The 22,604-nt window shown below is 40.9% G+C and overlaps 1 protein-coding gene across 2 annotated transcripts in view; it reads left to right on the forward strand.

Annotated features, from left to right (window-relative positions):
* The window catches only part of LOC135219304 (uncharacterized), a 347,240-nt gene that overhangs the window by 234,116 nt on the left and 90,520 nt on the right, over window positions 1–22,604 (forward strand). For both annotated transcript variants that reach the window (XM_064255961.1, XM_064255960.1), the window contains exons 17-18: window positions 11,104–11,251; window positions 11,782–11,863. In XM_064255961.1, the coding sequence (XP_064112031.1) occupies window positions 11,104–11,251; window positions 11,782–11,863 (230 nt within the window). The remainder of the gene's footprint in view (window positions 1–11,103; window positions 11,252–11,781; window positions 11,864–22,604) is intronic.

Below are 22,604 nucleotides of genomic sequence, written 5' to 3' on the forward strand. Positions count from 1 at the left end.
TGGTGTCAACTAAACTACAGTACTCACTATCGTTTATTCTGACAAACGTCACCATTTTCCCTCGAGTCCCATGCATACACACATTCACTGCTACGTCCACCTGGTTATCCATATCACGATCATCCTCATCACATTTATCCTCTGATATCTCCCCACTTCTGTACTTCTGATTTAAAACCCCTTCACGGTCCCTTTTCCTAACCAACCAATTATAACCATGCTCCTCACACTGAATCACCAAAAACCCCATGCTCACTACTTGTACTTACCCTCCCTTGATACTCAACTGGTCTGTCCCATCCAAAATAAAAAACCACTTTTATTCCAAACAACTCTGCTACTGCTGACATCAATTTATGCAGTATTTCCTTTTCCCCATCTTGTTCCTCCACATATGCCACTTCCTTCTGCACATCACTCATCAACTTCATTCACAACTCATTTGCACTACCAGGTACCTCTTCAACCAGACCTTTACCTTCCAAGTCTTTCAATGCTGAAAATAAACATTCACACACTGTCATCCCCTTCAAACCTCTCTTTTACAACTAACCCATCAGGTACCATATTCGGATCCCAGTTACTTTTCATGATACCATTACCCTCACCATGCATCCTAGACATTGTATCAGCAGTCACATTTTTACTTCCTGGCACATATTTTAATCTAAAATCAAACTCACTCAAATCCTCAATTGTCCTCGCGATCTTAGCATCCACACTTTCCTTCTTGATCATATACACTAATGGCCGATGGTCCATCCTTATAACAAATTTTACCCGACACAAAAATACTTTCGATGCTTTCACACAAAACCTTATTGCTGCAAGCTCCTTCTCAACCACTGAATACTTCCGCTCTGCTTTATTAAAAGCTATACTCACATATGCAATTACTCTCAATTGTCCCTCCCTCCACAAACTTTTCGTTCTTCCTTATGCCACTCCCACTCACCTTATGACCAAGAAATTCCACTTCCCCAGCCAACCAAGTACATTTCTCCAGCTTCACTTTCACTCCAACCTCTTCCAAACGTTCTTACACCTTCTCAAGCAGTTCCATATTCTCATCAATAGTTTCACTCGCAATCAAAGCATCATCTATAAACACAGTCACCTTTCTATCAAAATCAGCCCAAACTACGTTCATCGCCCTCTGGAAGGCAGCAACCCAAAACTTAACCCCTTATACACACAATCAGACACCACATTCATCAGGAATCGTTCCTTCACAGGCACTTCATTTACCCTTCTGTAATCCACACACATCCTTGAACTAGCATCTGGCTTACGTACTGGGTCTAGGGAGCTATTCCAAGCACTCTCGCTCCTCTCGATCACTCCCACTCTCTCATGTTCCTCGCACTATTCCTCAATCTCTCTGGTAATAGGAGCAGAAAAGTGTCGGGGATGCTGATTTATGGGGGTATCGTCTTCCAAAACTATCTTGAATTTGGGAAGCTTAGATCCCCCAGAATCCTTGTCACCACAGCTCAACGCACCCCGCCTATTCCACAATGTCTGCATCAACCGTTTCCTCTCATGTTCACTAACATTTTCATCCACCTTAATTCTTTCTCTCAACTTATCATAGTACTTCCAATCATCATTTTCTTTCACACTGCCTGTCATCTCCTGCTGTACCTTAACATATCTTTGATCGTTCGCATTCACCTACGAATATAAAAACCCTACACAATCACCTTCACATATACCCTGCACTCGCTTTTTCCTAACACTTGGCAACGAGGCTACAAAAACCTGAGGATTCTCCATATCTAAAATCCTGTCATATACATGCATGCTCGCTCTTACCAACTTGTTCGCATCACACCGTCAACCATATATTCACACTTGTCCCCATTGAAAATCCCAAGACTATCCGGCTACGCAAGTTTCACACTAACAACTTTTCTGACTTCTCGCGGCACTTTTAGACTCTTTCGCAACCAACGGCACTCCCTTCCATATTTTTCTGCTTACTCCTCCATCCCTATCCAAGTATAACTCACCATGTACATTCCCTTTCATATGCAATTCAATCATATTCGTGCTCAGATGGACCACCATCCCACACTTCTTCAAGAACCTGTACCCTAACAACATACATATACTTATCACTCATTCCCTCAGTCACACAAAAGTCATTTTCATCCATCACTACCCCTTCGATTTCTACATTTTAACGCAACTTTCCCAACACAGACATGCCTAAATTTCCTATTCCTCATACCTCCCCTTTACATTTCCTAATTTCACATTCACTCTGCAACTTCTCACATCAGTTCTTAAAAAGAACATTGACACTGCACCTGGTATCAATTAACCCTGGATAGGTTTTGCTACTTTGGTACCCCTTTGAAGGTCTGTGGGGTGGAGCTTGACCCGAGCACCCAGAAAAATTAGTGAACATTCTAAAACTGTAGCTATGCTGTACATTTTAATTACTAAAATCAATTTCACCATGCTGAACACTACTGATAAGATAATCATACCCATCTACAAATTAAATATTTATTACAAATATATTAAAAAAACAAGTATATACAAAAAATTAAATTACAAAAATATTTTTAAAAAACACAAAATATGCTATATACTTACAAAAACTGAAGGAATCCTTCCTAAAACTACTATTTACAATATGTGACTGCCAGAAAAGGTGTCGGACCCATAGAGGTAAAAATCTGAAAAGAGAAAAAAAAAGGGTAAGTTTTTTTCCCCCCAAATAAAAAGTCAAAATTTCACAAGTTTTTTTCAGTACCTAAACGAGATAGGAAGTGGCTAAATTTTTTTTTATAGAATAAACTCTTATTATCCTGGAACGGAATTATGTAAAAAGATCTGCACTAACATGTAATTTACTGTCATCCAAAATGTTATTCTCTCTCTCTCTCTCTCTCTCTCTCTCTCTCTCTCTCTCTCTCTCTCTCTCTCTCTCTCTCTCTCTCCAGAGTGTCATGATTTATTGATATGTATAAGCTGATGTAATCTGTCACCGGAAAAGGCACAGATCCACTACTTCCCACCCCCTCTCTCCCCCTGTTGTCTCATAATCATTTCAAGGTCATCCTTCTCCCCTCCAATCCTTTGTTACACTTAACTTGAGCTTCTTGCCATAGAAACCTCTAAATTATCATCAACATCACTTTCTAATTCCATTAGAAGTAATTTGATGACATCCATGCCCAGAGAATACTGCCTGCTGGCCATTGTTGATGAGAAATGCAAAAAAAAAAGGCAAAAACTAATAAATGGCATTTGAAGGAAATTGAACCAAATGGCAATATAAGGCATCTCAGCCACGACCAATGACATGCATAATGTAATGTAAACACACAATCTACCTACAGTTTCAACAATACAAAACTATCCCAGAGTCAACAGTGTTAGACAGGAAATCACCACTTGATAACTTTGCCTTTTTATCCCACACATGTTCAAAACAAACAATTACTCAGAAAAGGGGAAAGGACAAAGGCAAGGCAAACGCAGGTTTTGACATGACTGTAGTGTGTTCTGCAAGCCGCTTGCAGGTCGATCACACCCAGATTCGAGATAGACGATGATTTATAAGAAAAAAACATGTTTTTTCAAACACTCCTCGACCCGTCGCACCTATACAGGGTTAAAGCAACCCCTTTGTACCTCACTTTTGCACTCATTCATTCATGAGCTCTATCCCCAATTCCTTTTTCATGCAACAATCCTTCATGCACATTCATCACTTTTACTGTCTGCACACCAAAGGACCCACTCAACTGAATCCCCTTCATACCTAGTTTCCCGAATTCCCAGCCTGACTCATCCTCTTTCACCTACACACACTCACTACTTGACCTTCCATCCCAAACTCAACACATTTCGCTCGTTGCTCTCTACACATCCTCGCATAATGTCCATTCTTCCCGCAATTACCGCAAATCACATTCACATGAGTACCCCGACATCCACTCACTGTGTGCCCTACTTGTCCACACCTGTAACATTTAATATCCTTATCTTTCTTACACTCACTCATTGAATGGCCCATTTGCCCACACCCAAAGCACGCTCTAACACCCACTGACACTCGTTCTTCTTGTGTCCTGGCTTCCCACATCTATAACATTTCTGCTCTCGCTCACAGCTAACTAACCCTAACCTTGCGGCACATGCACTTCTATCTCTCCTAGGTTTCACCACACTTACATACTTGCTCCAATGCTCCTATCAACCACTTGCTCTGCCATTTGCCTCGGCCCTTCTAAAACTGCCTCCCTCATTTACTTCGGTCCTGACACTGGCACTTCTACTCTCTTTCATACACCTATCTAGCTTGTAACCCCCAACTATCTCTAAAATATCATTCTATGTTAGCCTCTCTTTCGTCCATCTCATTTTCTCCTTACATTTCAGACTTATAAACTCACACACTCTCAGGAACAGTCGCTAACAGCTTCCTGACTACTTCTACACTTTTATTCCCTTGTCTCCAAACTTTTTCGTAGTAACGTTTCTAACCTGCACACGTACACTGACGACGACTCACCAACATTCATTCTTGCCTCTTCAAAATCATGCTTTCTCCTATATCTAACGCTACTCTTTATCCTCTTTGCCTGTTCCACAATCCTGGCTTTCACACTCTCATACGGCATTTTCCCTACACTCACCGCTACCCCATACATACTCAATAAAAATCCAGTCAGAAAGCTACCTAACTCTCTTATTAACACCATACTTAGCCACACAGCACTTCTCATACTCTGGCCTTTCTTACCCTCTTCTGAATGCAATAAACCCACTTCCTTAATCACATCCATACTTTTAGTCATACCTTTCTTACCCTTCTTCCTACTTACCACTATCTAAATCACTCTCATCCTGCACCTTACTCTCAACTCTATTCTCATCTTCATTCATTCTCTTCTTATCTTGCCCACTATCATTACTAATCTTCTTCCCTTTAGCCCTTTCTTTACTCTCAACTCCCTTCTTACCCTTCTGCTCTGATCTATCCCCATTCTGTGCCTTCTCTTTCATCTCCTCATTTACCACAACCTTATCACTTTCCTCGCTCACACTTTCATCCACGTGTTCTTTCACTTTCTTAATCGCTCCTGGCTTGTCACAAGACCCAGGAGACCTACCTCCGACAGTTCCCTCCAGAAAACCCTTTCATCATTTCCTTCATCATATCGTACACATTACTCGTCATCGATCCCAACTTTTCATCCATCTTCTTAACCATCCACTGTTCGGCCTCTTTCACTTCCTCTTTCATTTCCTCTTCTGCACTCCTCATCATTCCTCTAAACTCTTCTAACTCCCTCTTATACTTCTCACACTCAAGCTTCATACTCGCATTCTCCACTTCCATTGCTTTCTCAACTTCACTCGCCAACCTTAGCTCTTTCTTCAACCTCTCTACCTCACTCAATCCTTGCATCTTGACTTTTCCTACCATCTATACACACGATTAACCAGCCGTCCCGTCTATGCCACTCTAGCAGTACCTGTTTGGCCGCCAAAAATTTCTGTGGCGGGATCACAAGCAAGCAATGAAAGCAAGCAAAGCTCCCCACAGTTTCCCCTCTGTTACTTTATTCGATAGGACCATTGGTCCACCGACAGACACAAACAAAATTCTCACATTCATGTACTCACCAGATACGACTGTCTTCAAGGTTAGATGCTGTGCTGTCTGCTGGACATAGGCTAGTCGTCGAAACACAACCATCACCGAGAATCACAACACAAAACAACCAAATGAGGAATACAACCATACAATAACTAAACAACACAACAAATCACTGCTTAAACGAACGCCAACAACATCAAAACAACAACTTACACTTACAAGTCCACATCCAACCACAACAAGAAATCCCAGCAGCCCACCAACCACAACACTCCACAACTCACAAGCTCAACAACCTTCCAACTAAACAAGCATGACAACCTTCAAGCACCAGCACAACAACCCTCCAACACACAATACAAATAACAACTCCAGACCTGTAATGGACCAGTTAACCACTCTCTAACAATCCCAACCTGTGACACAGATTGCAGTATTTCCTTGTGTGGCACTATGAAAATTAGACTATTGATGTGAATCAAAATGTGTCTAATACACACCAATCTTCCACTAAACCAAAATCTTTTAACAGCAAATCAAGTATAGTTCCTTAAACCAATATTCTTGACCGCAGAGGACAAAAACAATAGGAAGATTCCAATGTAGGAAAATCAGTCTTTAATTAAGGGTGTAACACTCCAGTCAGAAAGACTAAACAACAATTACAAACAACAAGCATGCTGTCTTGTGGTTGTAATGAGTGCTTTATAAGTGTTTGGAACCAATTACCTGCCAAAACAGAAGACTCAATCTGGAAATGCATAAATAATTTTGTTCAATTGCAAAAGTGTCCTTTAGCCCACCATCATGAGGATGGACTATGTTTTGAATCTTTGCAGTATGAGATGGAAATAATTATTTGAAAAATAGACATATTAATAATCACTTATGAAAAACAGTCAACTGTTGAGTGTAACTCTGAACAAATAAATACTACGATTAAGAAACCTCAAAGTACCTCAAATATGCATAAACCAAGAGACAAAATAAAATCTGCATTTAACCTACAGAATTTAAAACCTATACCACCCAATAATGGATCTTAAAATAATCCAGTGGAATGTAAATCGTCCTACGGGACTACAACACCATGTGCATCTGCCTAAAACATGTAGGCCCTAATCTTGCATAAATCTGGCACTACAAGCTTGCTTGTTATTTGCCAACAGATGGTGGAAAGCTTGGCACTGCTATATATGTTCACAACAGTGTAACACATGAACCTTTAAATATACCAGCTCTGATCCATCAGATAACAGCCGTCAAACTATATATGCCCGATAAAAGTGTGATCACTGTATGTAATTTGTACAATCAACCAAATTTCCATTCAAACTTCAGTGATCTATCTGAATTAATTAACTGTACCTGACCCCCTACATATATGTAGTAGGAGATTTTAATGCTTGTAGTCCCGTTTGGGATACCAACCACTATACGTACTGACATATCAGGGGCCAATACATACAGAGAGGTTTGTTGTGGAGCATGACGTTTGTTGTGTAAATGAAAGTGGTGTTCCAACACACTTCTCTCATACTCATTAACTATTTCCTCAGTTGGCGCCTTGTTATGTTCAGTTGATATAGCCGAGAGATTCGAGTGGAATGTTCTGGATGACTTGTACACCAGTGACCATTTCTCCATTGTCCTAAATTATTTTGATAATGCCACATACCACATGTGAATTTTTCATTGACTTATAATAAATGCTACTGACAAAAGCATTCCTAAAACTAAGTCACACTGCAAGAACTCCTCTGTTCCATGGTGGTCTCCAACCTTAATAAAGATCAAACGCATACTAAGTTGTAATCTTAGCAGACTTGAAACCCGCTTGAAATCCCTCGGCAAGATGACTTACAGTGTAAATATTTTAATAAGATGGTGACAAAAAATACAACAATCAATTACATCAAACAATTGTATTATAATAAAACACTGCCAAATTTTGCAAAGCTGTAATGGGGAAATATTTTATCACGGAGGAATTGTGTCGTGCTTATCTTCAAATACATCTGTGAAGGATATTTGGCAAAAGATAAAGAAAATGAATGGTAGATATGTAAGACCTCCCAGCAGTCCAATATGCCAAGATGGGAAAACATAGCATGACCCATATGAAGTATCAAACGTACAGGCAGTCCCTGGTTATCGGCGATCCAGTTTTATGGTGCTCATCTAGCACCATAAAATCAGTGATTTATGGCGCCGTAACAGGCTGAGTTCCAGTTATCGGCGCCATAAGGTGCCTTATGGCGTGCCACGAGGACCTTATGGTGCCATAACGTACCTAACAGAGGCGCCATAAATCGCTGAGTTTTGGTTGATGGGGGTTTTAGCTTCTGGGCACCCTCTCGGGAACAGAACCCCCACTGATAACCGGGGACTGGCTGTAATAGGAAATCATCTTGAGAAAATAAGTGCTTACTCTAGTCTGGATGCACATTTTCAAGCCGTAAGAAAACATGAAGAAAGTGTCTTACTCAATTTTGAAACTCCTGAAGACTTGGAGCACAATCGTACCTTTAATATGAATGAACAATGCTCTCAACTTGCGCCATCCTTCGGCTTCAGGTCGTGACAGGATTTCATTTGAGATGATGCAAAAACTGGCCCCTATAGCCAAATCATATTTACTGAAATTTTATAACAGCATTTGGCCAGAACCGTCTCGATAAGCAAGAATACAAATAACATCCTAACAAAACACGGGGGATAAGGAAGAAAATATGATGGAGGAGAGAAAGAGATGTCCTGGAGGAGCTGGATCGGACCAACCGTGAAGGAAGGGCGAACCTGGCAACTCTGAGCAGCTAGCCTATGCCGAGACGTAGAAACGCAGGGCGGTGACCAGGGTGGCTCTAGGACATGAGAGAAAGGACTAGAGTCCTTCGAAAGTGCCTAACTCATAGTAACCTGACAACTAAAAAGAACATGCATGCATGAACTCTAAGCTGAAGGAAACGGCGTAGGCTACGAGCTTAGGATGAGCTCGGAAAACAACCCCCGTATAGAGATAAAATTACGTAAATAAGACGTCAATAATGCATCATCGAAAGAATAATAATGTACTGCTAAAGAATTCAAGCACAAACGGTATAGGGACAAAGCCGCATGGGACGCCGTCCATAAAAACCCTAAATAAATTGGTAAAACGGGCCCAGGGCAGTCCGTAAATGTTGTAAAACATTAATAGCAGTACTTGACTTGGATGCAGAAGAATCTTGACGTTGCATGATGAATAAGTGAGAATTCCAAAACGAACACAACACAGAGCAGAAAAATATGTGCGGTGTGGATCGTGCTAACGAAAGGAATAACGTCAGAGGCGCTAGTCGTAACGGTAGCGAGGAGTGGGCCTTAGGTCGGCTCCTCTATAGTTGAAGGATTTTGAAGAAGGATGAATCTAAATGGCAAAGGACCTCTGGTAGTGGTTTCACTCGCCCCAGAAACCATACTGACACCTTTAATTAAATAAGGTGAGCGAGTCAGAATATTCTGGCAATTCCATATTAGCTTTTTTTTCTCTGGTATTTTAGCAATATTATACCTTAGAAATGTGTGCTAAAGGGACATTTCACTGGAAGACACGGGCCTTTGCCCAGAAATAGATTTTTCCTTCGTCAAAATCCCTTTTTTCCCTTCAACAATAGAAGACCCACCACCTTGGACTCTGAAACAAATAAAAATATGCACCGATTTGTCTTATCTTCTTAAACGAAATTTAACTAATACAGAGGTGTACCGCCAACATGCCCTAGAGTACATCTGAAGGGAAACCAGTTCATGATATATACTGATGGTTAAAAAAACAATACTGGAGTAGGAGCTTCAGCTTTCTCGAATAATAAATTAATCAAAATATGCCTTCCTTTAATACCATCTGTGTTTACTGCAGAACTCTCAGCCATACGAGCAGCACTTGACATTATATCTGAAAGGCAAGCAATCTCTTCAATAATTTTCAGCGACTCGTGTACTACCATTGATCCTATAAAAAAGTACAAATCTTTAAATCAACTTGTCAAAGAAATCCAAATAAAAATCAGCTTACTCTCCACTATGGCTTGTCAATAAAAATCTGTTGGATTCTGGCACATGTAGGAATTGAAGGGAATGAAAATGCAGATTCGGCAGCTGAACTAGCATGCACTATTACCCCAACAATTTCTTATGCCCCTGTATCAGACTGGATAGCATCTGTCAACTCTCTAATATAAGATTGGCAAACAGATTGGTCTTCGATACCAATATCAAATAAGCTGAAAAATATAAAATCTGAGGTATACCCATGGGTATCATCATCTCAAAAAGCAAGATCTAAAGAAGTAATATTAGCAAGACTCCACACAGGTCATACTAGATTTTATCATGGTCATCTAATAACAACCCCAAATTCTGACCCAATGAAATGTAATGGATGCCAAGTTCCCATGACTGTCCAGCACTTACTCATTGAATGCCCAAATTGGATTCAACAGAAACGCATCTATTTTCAAGATCCAACGTCAGGAATTCTCACTGAGAGCAGGGATTTGTCACTAAACAAGATTATTTTGTTCCTAAGTAAAGTAATTTTTTTTTTAATAAAGTTTAGGTTTTTTTTTCCAGGTTAATTCCTGGGAACCAGCCTGAGAAGAGCCTTTTTTAGGCTCAGAGGTCTGGTTAAACTAATCTTTTATCCCCCCCCCCCCCCCCCCCCTCCCCCCCCGCTCTCTCTCTCTCTCTACTCTCTCTCTCTCTCTCTCTCTCTCTCTCTCTCTCTCTCTCTCTCTCTCTCTCTCTCTCTCTCTCTCTCTCTCTCTCTTTGTATGTATGTATGTGCTTAGCTAGTTCATTCTCCCCAAACCTTTTGCCTTTTAGCTTTTTAAATTTTATTTATTTTATGTAGCTTGGCTTATCTCAAATCCACTCAAGTGGAGACTTTCTTATATTGAGTTATTGTAATGTATATTAATATGTCTTACATAGCAGTGTCACAGGTTAGTCTGAGATCTGTTTCACTAACTGAAAAATGTAAGGTCCTTCAAAGATTTGACCATTTTATCTGTTTTGATATTAATGAACCAAAATGAATCTTATTATGTAAGGAATACACAAACTAATTGGAATGCAATGTGGAGAGGAACCAATGTTTGGTCACAGTGTTTCTTAATTTTCTATTTCCATTTGATTTTAATGTGGAACACTAGATATTGCAGTATAAAAACCTTATCATTTTTGCCCAGAAGAATTTGTTAGCAGCAGTACATGTACAAGTAATTTACACAGTGAAGTGCAAATCATTAAATTAGTATCTTTTATTCTGATTTCTGATGACATTATATTAGTGTCATGGTTTCAGGGAACTTAATCTTTCCTGGTTACATTATATTTGTGCCATAAGTATAGGGAATAAAATCTTGCCACCTTCTAAATTGACAAACATTCTTTTATTGTATAACAAAAATTGTATAAAACTGACTTACATTTTTCAGCATATAACTGCCCAGCTTGTCTGCCAGTACATCCCGAGAGAAGTCCCTTATTACCTCCTTGTAAGACCACTATAGGTGCTTTTAAATCTCTCCTTGTACATCGCCCAAAACTAAAAGAAATGGCTTCTGGAGAATTTTTCTTGTACAAGTAAGTTTTGTGTGGTAATTGGTTAAAAGGTTGTGTGAAATGTGTGGATGTATGCTACTGGAAAAGATGTACTATATTTAAAATTTATTTATTGAGGAAATATTTTTCAGTCCCCTTAAACATTATAAATTAAACTCACTTATGGTCTTAGAGGTTGAGGAAATTTTATTTATGATTCTGAATGTTTAATAGACAGTAGGATCTTCAGTATTCTATTTATCGAAGTGCCGTGTCTTGGACATTGGCGGTCATTTGCCTCCACCTCTCTCGATCTCTCGTTGCTTATATTAGTTCAGTATTACAGACTAATAAAAGGATAAATATATTTTATTGGTTATGCTTATATATAAACAGCCTTCAAAAGGCAACGATGTTTTGAGTCTCGTTCACTTCAGTATACTAGTGTGCTGGGTGCTTTGTTTATACTCTAATAAACTTTTCAAATTAATTAAAAAATTTTTGAAGGTAACTGAGTGGTTTTACAACATGAATATGGGTAGCTTACTTGGTTATTTTCTCTTTTCACTCAGGTACAACAAGAATGAGTTGTACAGTTTAGAAACACATTGCAGGGGACGAAGATATTTTAGAAAAAGGTCAACTTACACTCTGGTAAGGTTCTTTTATTTTTATACATTCAACTTCCCTGTCAGATATATACTTAGCTATAGACTTCGTCGTCCCCGACAGAAATTCCAATTTCGCGGCACACGCTACAGGTAGGTCAGGTGATCTACCGCCCTGCCGCTGGGTGGCAGGAATAGGAACCATTCCAGTTCTCTAATCAGATTTTCTCTGTCGCCGGTGCCTACAACATCGTTGTTGGTACCTCCTGACTTGATTTTCGTTTTTCATCGCCATCGATCTTCTGGGCTGTCTTTTGCAGGGAAGTACTGGGTCTTTGGTTTGGCATACGCTTTTAGTAACTTTTTAATGAATTTGGCTTCAAATTTTCAAAGAAAATTTTATGTGAAACTACCGATTTTTTCGGTAGACACTCACATATTTTGCAATAAAGGGAAATATTAATATCTATTCACTAATACGTGTAAGAAGTGTTAAAACTTGATTGAGGAAATATAAACACTCTAACTTCCTACTTAAGGAAGTCAGAAAAGCATATGACTAGAAACGCTTCCTAAGTCTCGTGCTAACGAGCAGTTAGAGTATTAACAGTACTAGTAGTTGTTGCATCCTCATCACCTTCTTACCTCACAGAAACTACAAATTCATCTTGTGCAAATTTGAAGAATAAATGGAGGGAGCTCAAAATGCGAGCTCTTAAAAAAGGTAAGAAGTGAATATAATGTTCCCAGTGCAGTGGAGGGTGCGTCTGATCGGCTCTGTCTCGCTCCCAGGCCTAAACCTCTTCCAAGCTCCCAGGCCCAGAGGAGAAGGAATGTCGAAAGCCTTACAGAGGTTACGGAGAATCCCCACCGATCAGGCGTCCCCTCGGCAGGATCTGGAGCATCCCAGACTGCCAAGGATCGCCATTGCAAAGGCATCCTTAAAAAGTGCGTCTCTTCTTTCGATTCTTAATCTTACATCCAAAAAGACAAAGAATGGACATGTTTGCAGTTCGGACGATCTATCGCGTTCTCTGGAAACTAAGAGAACCCTGAGCACCAACCAGGAGCGAAGCACCAGCCAGGAACCAGGAGCCAACCATGAGCCAGGAGCCAACCGATGAGGCTCCAGCCATGCGCGAGCCGCGTTCCAGCAGCCAGGCACGAGGCGCCAGAGTTTCTTCCTTCAGGCGCGAGGCGCCAGAGTTCCTGTCTGCTGATCCGCAATCTTCCAAGAAGCGTGAAAGGAGCCTTCTAAGCAAGTAGAGCCTAGCAGGCATAAGGATCTTTCCAGGCGCGAGGCTCCTTCCAGGCGCGAGGAGCCTAGCAGGCGCGAGGAACTATCCAGGCGCGCGGAACCTCCCACACAAGCGGAACGTTCCAGGCGCGAGGAACATTCCAGGCACGCGGAACTTTCCAGGCGCGAGGCGCCAGGATATCCCGAATCGGCTTAGCAGGATCAGCCTTCTCCTGGCAAAGGCGCAAGATGTCGCAAAGGCGGCTGTCGTTTTTGTCAGGATGATTCTGATACTGAGAGAAGCCCTTTTCCAATATTCAGAAGACTGCTGTAACAGGCAGTTCCTCTCAGCGTGGACTCTCTCCTTCATTCATACTCTTCCCTCATTATGACGAGGCAAGAGCTACGGGAGTTTTCTGAATAAGAATCTCATCTATTCGGCGTTCGGGAATAACTGCGGAAAGGGAATATCAATCTTCCTTCAGTAAGCTCAAGATCTGAACAGGAATCCTGTCCCTTCCACGATTTCTGTGGAAATCACGAAGACTTAACGAATTCATGGATTAACTTCCTTCCTTAGGGAGATATTAAACGTATTGTCAAGTAAGGGCATAACACATAATTGACAAAAAATGTATACTCTTTGTATCTTAATGGTATAGTTCTCATTGACAAAGATCTCAATACATCTTATTGCGTAAGCATATAAGCTCTCTTGGACAAGATTCGGAGGGGCTCTCATTCATTGATTAGAGGCTCTTCCAGGTAATAGACGCGTAGAATACGTCCTTATGTCCAAGAGAATAGGAAGCTTGAGAGATTCTCTTCGATCCTCGGTTCTCACTTGGGATCTCCTTCGGCTAATACTAATTCGTTCTATTGACGAAAAGAACAAAGATAGTCAATTTTCCATTCTCTCTCTGCCTCGGCGAGGAAAGAATGTAGTAGAGAATTTGGTGTATAGGACTACTGTAGGGTCAAGTCATATGCGCATACCGTAGTTACCTCTATGGTTGGCAACTGAATTCCCTGTATCCTTCCAGGAGTTTCCTAGGTAAGGACTACGCTTAAAGGGTTTGTTACGACAACACCGACTCAGCTTCTGTATTTAACGAAGGTTGTTTCGCTTAAATATGCATTATTGAGAACTTCCTTAGGCTCGATAATAATCTTATCATATTCCTTCATTGAATGGAGTAACTGGCAACTCAGGAAGAATACGGCGAGACAGCGAACGAAGACTGCTGTCACTGTAGGCCAACACAGTACCATCTAGTTCTCGGTCATGAGCGGTTGGTTACATCTCTCTCTCCTATGGGATTGACTGGCTAACCGTATCTCTCCCCTACAATCATGGACTTAGCCTCGAATTGAGGGGATTTGTAGGCAAACATGAATAACATTGTCTGCGTTTTGCTAAGAAGCTTTCAATAGAAGGATCTCTTGCAACCTTTCAATGCTGTTTACCGCAATGTAACAGAATTAAAGATGATTCTAACGTGGCAGAGCACTATATTATATAATGCTCTCATGCTTACGAAAGCATAGCCTTATTAGAGAACGGAGCATGCTCAGTGAGAAGATGGATGAGTCTGATGGGAACCATTTTCTTCGTGGCAGAAGTTTGTTTCCCTGAATGGACTATATTATGCCTATAAAGTTTTTCCTACCAAGAAACGGAAATAACATATGAGAGGGTGCCGGGTACCATGACAGAGGTACAGATGTTCTGGCACATAGTCTAAAGAATTGCAAGCAATTTAGTGGACTTGATATTTCTCGATATAGTGAGTTGTTAACCGAAGGGTTCAGTAGCCTCTCTGACAGCATGCTCGGTAACGTCATGGTTCGTTCCTGATTTCGTTCTCCGTCTAACTGGAGGGGGGTTCGATCCCAAGGAGGGACGAAATGATTTTTTTTTTTTTTAAATCGATTAGGCCAATTCCACAGCTCTCTCATATCTCAAGGAGCATCCAGAATCTCTTTTTTCGCCCCTGTTCGCGTTAACAAGAGAGAACCTGTTTGGAACACAGACACAGAACGTAACGATCCTTAAGAGGTTCGCTGCACGATGTTGCACGTCCGTGAGAACCTTCTCGATCGACGATAATAACTATTGACGTCTGTCTAATCTTAGTTGGAAAGAGAGTTGTGGAAACCTGCGAGACGTCTTCTTCATAGATCTCTTCGCAATGTTGAAGACGAAGAGGCTTCCTCTAGACTGCTTCCTTATTCTCGATCCAAGAGAGGTAGCAATATACGCCATCCTTTAGTTTGAAAGGGGAATAAACATTAGTCTTTTTTCCCCTATATATAAATTCTTAACAGATGTATTAAGATAATTACTGGCGTCAGAGGAAGAGAGGATGATGCCTTTCACCCCATTTTGGCCTTCGAGAGGCTGGATTCACAGAGGTCACGTCCTTCTTACAGCACTTTTCTAAAGGCTTTCCCAAGAGAGTCAGTCTACTCTATCAGCCTCACTTAGAAAGGGACCTCAAGAACCTCTCCACTCTGAGTCTGTCTGCGTGCAGACTGACGAGAAGTTGACATGAATGAGAGGATTTTTCAAGGTGAATGACAAGTGTCATGGCCAAGACAAAGAAGTGCTGCAGATCGTGCTGGGTTGAATGAGGAAACTGTCCTCTTCCGATACCTCTGTGACCCACACGGCGGTTTTTCTTCCCTTTCTGAGAGAAGAATCACCTTTGTATATATATCTGCTATCAAAGAATACAGTAGCAGGCTATACTCTGTCTCTACAAAGGGACTTAGAGATAGCAGAGGACTAAGATCTTCAGGATCTTATACAATACCTCAACACGACTAAGAGTAAGATATCGTGTACTTCGAGTTGGGATCTTCTCGTGGCCAGCAGATTCCGTGTTCCGACAAGTTGGAACCTCTCCTCATCAAGCTTCTTTTAGAAATTTTATGAGGGAATTCATTTTTTCTCTTGACCCTACCAACTACCAAGAGGACAAGTGAATTTTTGTGTATTGGAATCTCGCATCAGATTCAATGGAGACTTGGCGATTGGTTCTTGCCAGCATAGTATGTCTGGCAAAGAACTAAAACACTTCTAATCCTGGCTCAGAGCTTTGAAGTCAAGGGACTTTCCCAATTGATAAGGGAAGAGATAGAAGGGTCTCTTTGCCCAGGCAGGGTACGTAAGTTTTATCTTTAGCAGAAGAAATGGCTTAACATTTGCCTACAGAGTCTTTGGGGTGCGATGAGGGCTCGAAGCGCTTCCCAGAAGGTACTCAGAGGGACACGATAAGAGCCAAGAAAGCCCTGGGTTCGTCCACTTTCGGCTCAGAGTCTTCTTCGACTTCCAGGCTCCTTCCCCTCCTTCGGGCAAGGAGAGGGAAGATTCTGCAACGAGAAACCTCCTCAACAGGCAGGAATAGATCTCGTTAGCAACGGAAATACTCATGAAGGATCCTCCTCGGAGGAAGACTCTTCTCTCTCGTCCTGTTTAGATATCCTATCGTCTACTGGATGTAACTGGCTACAAGTGCCTCCCCTCGTCCTAGGCCAGAGGCTCCAGGTAGAAGAGTTCCTTCCACCCTTCTCCAGTCTCCTGATAAACTATTGTGGTTTGTTCAGGATCCTTGGGCAACGAAGCACCAGCCAGGCGCCAAATGCCAAACAGGCGAAAAACGCCAGAGGCAGACAGCTCGAATGAACGCTTTTATTGTCTGATGCGGAGAAGGAGCGGGCCTCCAACCTGGCGCAAATGCGCCAGTGGCGAACAGATCGGACAGGTGAGAGTGTCCGATGTGGACATCGCCAGCCAGCCTCGAGACTCCAGCCAAGCTCGAAGCTACAGCAAGTGGGGAGGAGCCAGCCGGGCGCCAGGCGCCAGAAGCGCCAGCCGAGAGTAATGCGCCAGCCAGGCGCGAGGCGCCAGCCAGGCTCCAGGCTTCATCCAGAAGAGATCCATATCAAAGAATGCCCTGGCCTTCTTTGAGACAAGTGTGATCTCCAAAGCACTTGATAAGTGCCTTGATGATTCCTTCAAACAGCTGAGAATTAAAAGCGCATGAAGTGCGAGCTTTTGCAAATTCTTGTTCTTTCCATAACAATATGTCATAAAGGACATATTAGCTGTCACATACGGGAGAGGCAACTCTGTGTTGACTTCCCATTACCCGAAGGATGTCAAGATAACCTACGAGAGATCCTTCTCTCTTGGTTTATACGTGTCTGCGGATACATTGCTGGGATAGGGAGCCGATACTGATCCTTAACTAGTGAGTTAAATTTTATTTAACGTCGAGTTTTTCTTTGTGTTGTTTGAAAGGAGTTTAGGGATAACTCTTTTCAATTTAAGTACTAACCCTCGTGTTAGGATCAGGTGATCGGGATTGGTGTTGTGCTCCTTAATTATGCCACTAGGCAAGGTGTGTTGTCATGTAAGTGGATAAGACCCCATTGACAAATGCCATCAGGCTCTGTCGAGTAAGTGGATAAGACCCCATCGACAGACCCACAAGAACTCTTAGCCAGAGTTCACATCGTCGCTGAGGCTCTTGAGGCGAAGCAGACTCCTAGGCAGTAGCCATGAAGTCTTCCGCCTAAACAAGTAGGAACCAAGGTTTTATTTATTACCTACAACGTATGTTGTTTACCTGTCTATTCAGTAAATAGCTGTCTCTTACCCACCACCAATGGTGTGAATCAGCTAAGTATATATCTGACAGGGAAGTTGAATGTATAAAAATGATATTGTTATGATACAATAAAGTTTTATACATACTTACCTGGCAGATATATACGATAAATAGCCCACCCAGCCTCCCCTCAGGAGACAAGTGGAAGAGAAAATCTGATTAGAGAACGGGAATGGTTCCTATTCCTGCCACCCAGTGGCAGGGCAGTAGATCACCTGACCTACCTGTAACGTGTGCCGTGAAATTCGAATTTCTGTCGGGGACGACGGAGTCTGTAGCTAAGTATATATCTGCCAGGTAAGTATGTATAAAACTTTATTGTATCATAACAATATCATTTTAATGTTACTTCTTATTAGGGCTGGTATTGCGTTTGTTGTTACTTTTAATTTGGACATTGTTTTTCTTGTTAGTCAAAGATAATTCACAGTCATCATGTAAAGTGGGTCCATTATGTTTGTTGCATAGAATATACAACAATAACAAACATCCTTTTCACTCATTTTTACCTGACAGCTATTTTTACCCACAACAACAGGCAGCTTGCTCCTGCAAACAGTTTATCATTTTTCTAGTATCAAGTTTAATACAACTCTGTTTGCCAGGATTTTTATTTTGGCTGCAATTATAATGTGGAATAGTTTACTAATTGTAGTTGTGGAGTCCTCTAACCTCCAAATGTGTAAGTGAAGCCAACTTCATTCCTGTTTTCGACTTTCATCAGAATTCAGGTGTGTCGGTCTTTTTATTTTTAATGTTACTGCTTATTAGGGCTGGTATTGCTTTTATTGTTACTTTTAATTTGGTCATTGTTCTTCTTGTTAGTCAAAGATAATTCACAGTCATCATGTAAAGTGGGTCCATTATGTTTGTTGCATAGAATATACAACAATAACAAACATCCTTTTCACTCATTTTTACCTGACAGCTATTTTTACTCACAACAATAGGCTGCTTGCTGCTGCAAACAGCTTATCATTTTTCTAGTATCAGGTTTAATACAACTCTGTTTGCCAGGATTTTTATTTTGGCTGTAATTATAATGTGGAATAGTTAACCAATTGTAGTTGTGGGGTCCTCTAACCTCCAAATGTGTAAGTGAAGCCAACTTCATTCCTGATTTCGAATTACATCAGAATTCAGGTGTGTCGGTCTTAATTTTTATTCTCTCATTTATTTCTTTATCACCTTTTCCAATTTTTATTCCCTCATATTTTTTTCTCTCTCACATTTTCCTATAATATGTCTCTCTCTTCAGGCCAAAATCCCTCCAGAGCTCTCTTGGGTTTATTATAGTCTGTTGATTTATCCATGAGGGCTTTTTCAGCTGAAAGAAGGAAAGCATAAGTTGTTTCCTGCAGCCTTTAGTTATATTAGCCAGAGCTCAACTGCCTTCTGACCTGAAGTGTCATACTGGAGTTGTCATGTTTCTCAGAAATATTACCTATTTTGTAACCACTTCTTTCTCTTGAGTGGCCACTCAGAGTCAGGGCCCTAATAATCTAGCCACCTGTTTCACCAAACTGGTAAAGTACTGAAGCCATGTTCCCCTGCTTGCTGGGCTTCTAGAATCATGGCAGTTCCATGGTGGCTTTCATCTCCAGTTAGTGAATGGTACTGACCTCCCATGTAAAGAGTACAGTCTGCCAAATAAATTGTTATGATTTGTATTCCTGTAAGAACAAATAATGAAATTTTAATAACAGTATTTATTTTTTCTAAATATACAATCCAGAAATTGAATCGCCTGTTTTGGAGCTTTGATGTAGGTAGAATTTATCTTCAGAGCTATTTGAAATTTCAGAAATAGCCTCTTTAAAGCACTTGACTATTTCTATAGATAGAGTGATCATGGTGGTAGGTTTCTGTTTCCTAATATAGCAGTTATGACTTATAGCATGTATTTAACGTAGGTCTTACACATTCAGAATTCATTCCTTAATATAGGTCTTACACATTCAGAATTCATTCCTTAACATAGGTCTTACACATTCAGAATTCATTCCTGAGCCCATTTTCCTGCTCAGAGCAACCATATTAGCTGAATAGTAGAACTAATATGCAGCAATATGCCTCTCTGTCAAACTTCTCAGTTCCAGAGGGTCTTTATTCCTCACACTGTTGAACTTCAGAATAGCATTCCTGAGTATGTTGTGCAATTGGAACTTTCATAGGTTCAAGTGAAGATGCAATGCATTAGCACGCTAATAGAAATCAATTTGTATTGTAATATTTTACACATTTTTATTATTAATTTGTTTATTTATGTTATTTGTGATGACTCTTACCTACTGTTAAAGTTAGCCACATCTCTGTGCTGATTAGGCGAGTCAGCACTCAAACAAAAAATCAAATGATTGTCCAGATAACTGTCTAGTTTACCTGTTCTCCACCAGGTGTGTTTCGATTGATTTAGCTGTTTACGGTATTATAATTTCATTTTCCTCGGATATCTTCCACCGGAAGCAAAACCAATAACATCAGGCTATGTAGGAGTGATTTTAGTGTAACCAGGATGTTGAAAATGGAAGTTGATCAACATTCAGTTTGTACTTCCAAGAGTACAGAGTGTGATCTTGGAACTACTAGATGTGAAGAATGTAGGGAATTGCTTCGAGAAATTTATGCCTGAATATGTCAGAAATAGAAAAGGACGGGAAAGTGACAGAATGCGAAAGCAAATAGTTAGGTCAGGACTTAAACCTGTCAGTTCTATCCTACTTAGTGTCCCTTCATCTGTAGCTATCCCTACTCAGACTAGGCATTTTGGTAGCGTTAGTATTGACTTCCTTTGTAGCTCCCCCTTCTGCTCCCCATTTGGTTCAGGAAAAGTGTAACGAGAAGTTAGAACCTAACATTTAACTTATTTTTAGTTCGCTCCCCATTTGGTTCAGGAAAAGTGTAACGAGAAGTTAGAACATAACATTAAACTTATTTTTAGTTCTAATACAAGTCGAACTGAGTTCATGACGGGAACATTCCAAATTCTTCCGTAGTGTGCTTTCTTTTTCACATTCCCTGTTAAAAGTAAGGTCTTGGTGCCCTCGTCTGTACATAGCCTGAGCCTAGGACTGCACTGCGACAGTGGGTAATGTCCGCTGCCAGGGAACCGTTTCAGTTCTCAGGACAATGGGGTTCTGTGCCGTCCAATAACTATACTTTGCCTTTTTCATGGTCTGAATCTTGTTTAAAGAATTCGCCTAAGGACCGTTAAAGCGCTCGCATAAGGACCGTTTCAGTAAGCATTAATCCTTGCTCTGTAGGTGCATTCTGCCATCACAACACCTAGTTTGAGGTGTTAGCATGCATAGGATTAATAATATATATAGGTATAGACAACTTTATTGTGATGATAATGCATCTGTAGCGAGTTTTGCACATTTAGATATGTCGACTCAGGCGACTGTTTATCTCTCTCATGTTTTGGTTATTCTAAATTCTCATCTGCTAGCATGTTCCTCTTTCTTTGTAATGCTTGTGTTCGCTCTTTGCCTGCTTTCTCTTCGGCTATCGGCAAATCTCTTACTATTGCCTGGATTAATGTTTCTCTTTTAAGTTTACACTGTTTGTAGTATCTAAGGTTCTCTCCAAGTTAGTTATTATTCTAGCTTCAGAGCTTTCTAATGACGTTTCATATAGGAATGCTTTCGAGTATGTTTATTTGCTTTCAGACGATGTTATTGTGCCTCGTTTTCTTTCCCTCAGTTGACTCATGTGGACTTGGCCAAATCCTGAGTTGCTTAAAACTGTCTTTCTTTCATCGAGTTGTGGTGGATGCGATAAAGCATTCAGCTGCTGTCACTTCCTATCGACAAGTGTTGCTTTCTGTCGCCAAGTGTTACAAAGAAAGAGCAATCCTGTAAGCTCTATTGTTTACCTTCTGTCAGCAGCTGTTTCCTCCTGTTGCCCACTGGCAGAAGAAGAGTTTGAAATGGAGTTGGATGAACTCATTTGGACTGGTCAGCGTTTGTTGCAACATTACGCTTTGCTGTATCCTCATTTTGTTGAGGAAAGAGGCCACATAGAGAATATGTCTTGGTTGCCTTTGCGTATTTCGGTGCCCCCTAAATATTGGAGTAGAGAACCAACACTTTCTCCTATTTCTATTGGTAGTCTTGTATTATACCTTTCAGTGATAAGTGCAGACCTCAGGTTCTGGGATATGGAAAGTTGCAACCTCCTGACATGCATTGAGGGACTTGGGACCAGTACCTTACATGGTGGAGACAGTGAAGGGGAGTTGTGATTCTTTTTTGGTTGTCCACTGGTTTAATCTCCCTTTTATGGCTTCCTTTGTCTTCTTCAGCAGAAATCTCTCATAAGTCTCTTTTTAGTAGGAGGTTGTATATAGAGGGAATGATGGTCCAGTTGGTAATTCTCTGGGATGAGCTCCATAAGCAATTGGAGATATTCTTGAACATTTTGAGACTGAATAAGAGGAAGTATCTGCCCACATACTTTTTGGTTTTCTAGCATGGATTTAGTGCCTTTCCAAAGAACGGTCAGACTTGTGGTACACATGCAGAACGTATTCCACTTACCAATATATCCTCAGTCACGCAAGTTCCTTCAAGATGTATTTACAAGAAGGTACGGTAGGGCCTCGATAATCGTGGGGGATAGGGCCCAGAACCCCTGTGATAAGTAAATACCCGTGTTATCCTGGTACCCCCCTCAAAAATTGCTATAAACTGCCTACTTTAATAGTTAACCCACCCAAGACCACTATTCCAATGTTTAAACTGCCTACTTTAGTTCAGACACCAAATATGTCTTCAACTTTCAACTTAAACTAAATTTAACATTAGCCTTAAAAATATATGCAGTATACGTGCTACTGTACATATGTAGCCTATTAGCCTATGGATTATAGC

Source organism: Macrobrachium nipponense, chromosome 1 (assembly GCF_015104395.2).
Source record: "Macrobrachium nipponense isolate FS-2020 chromosome 1, ASM1510439v2, whole genome shotgun sequence".
NCBI lineage: Eukaryota > Metazoa > Arthropoda > Malacostraca > Decapoda > Palaemonidae > Macrobrachium > Macrobrachium nipponense.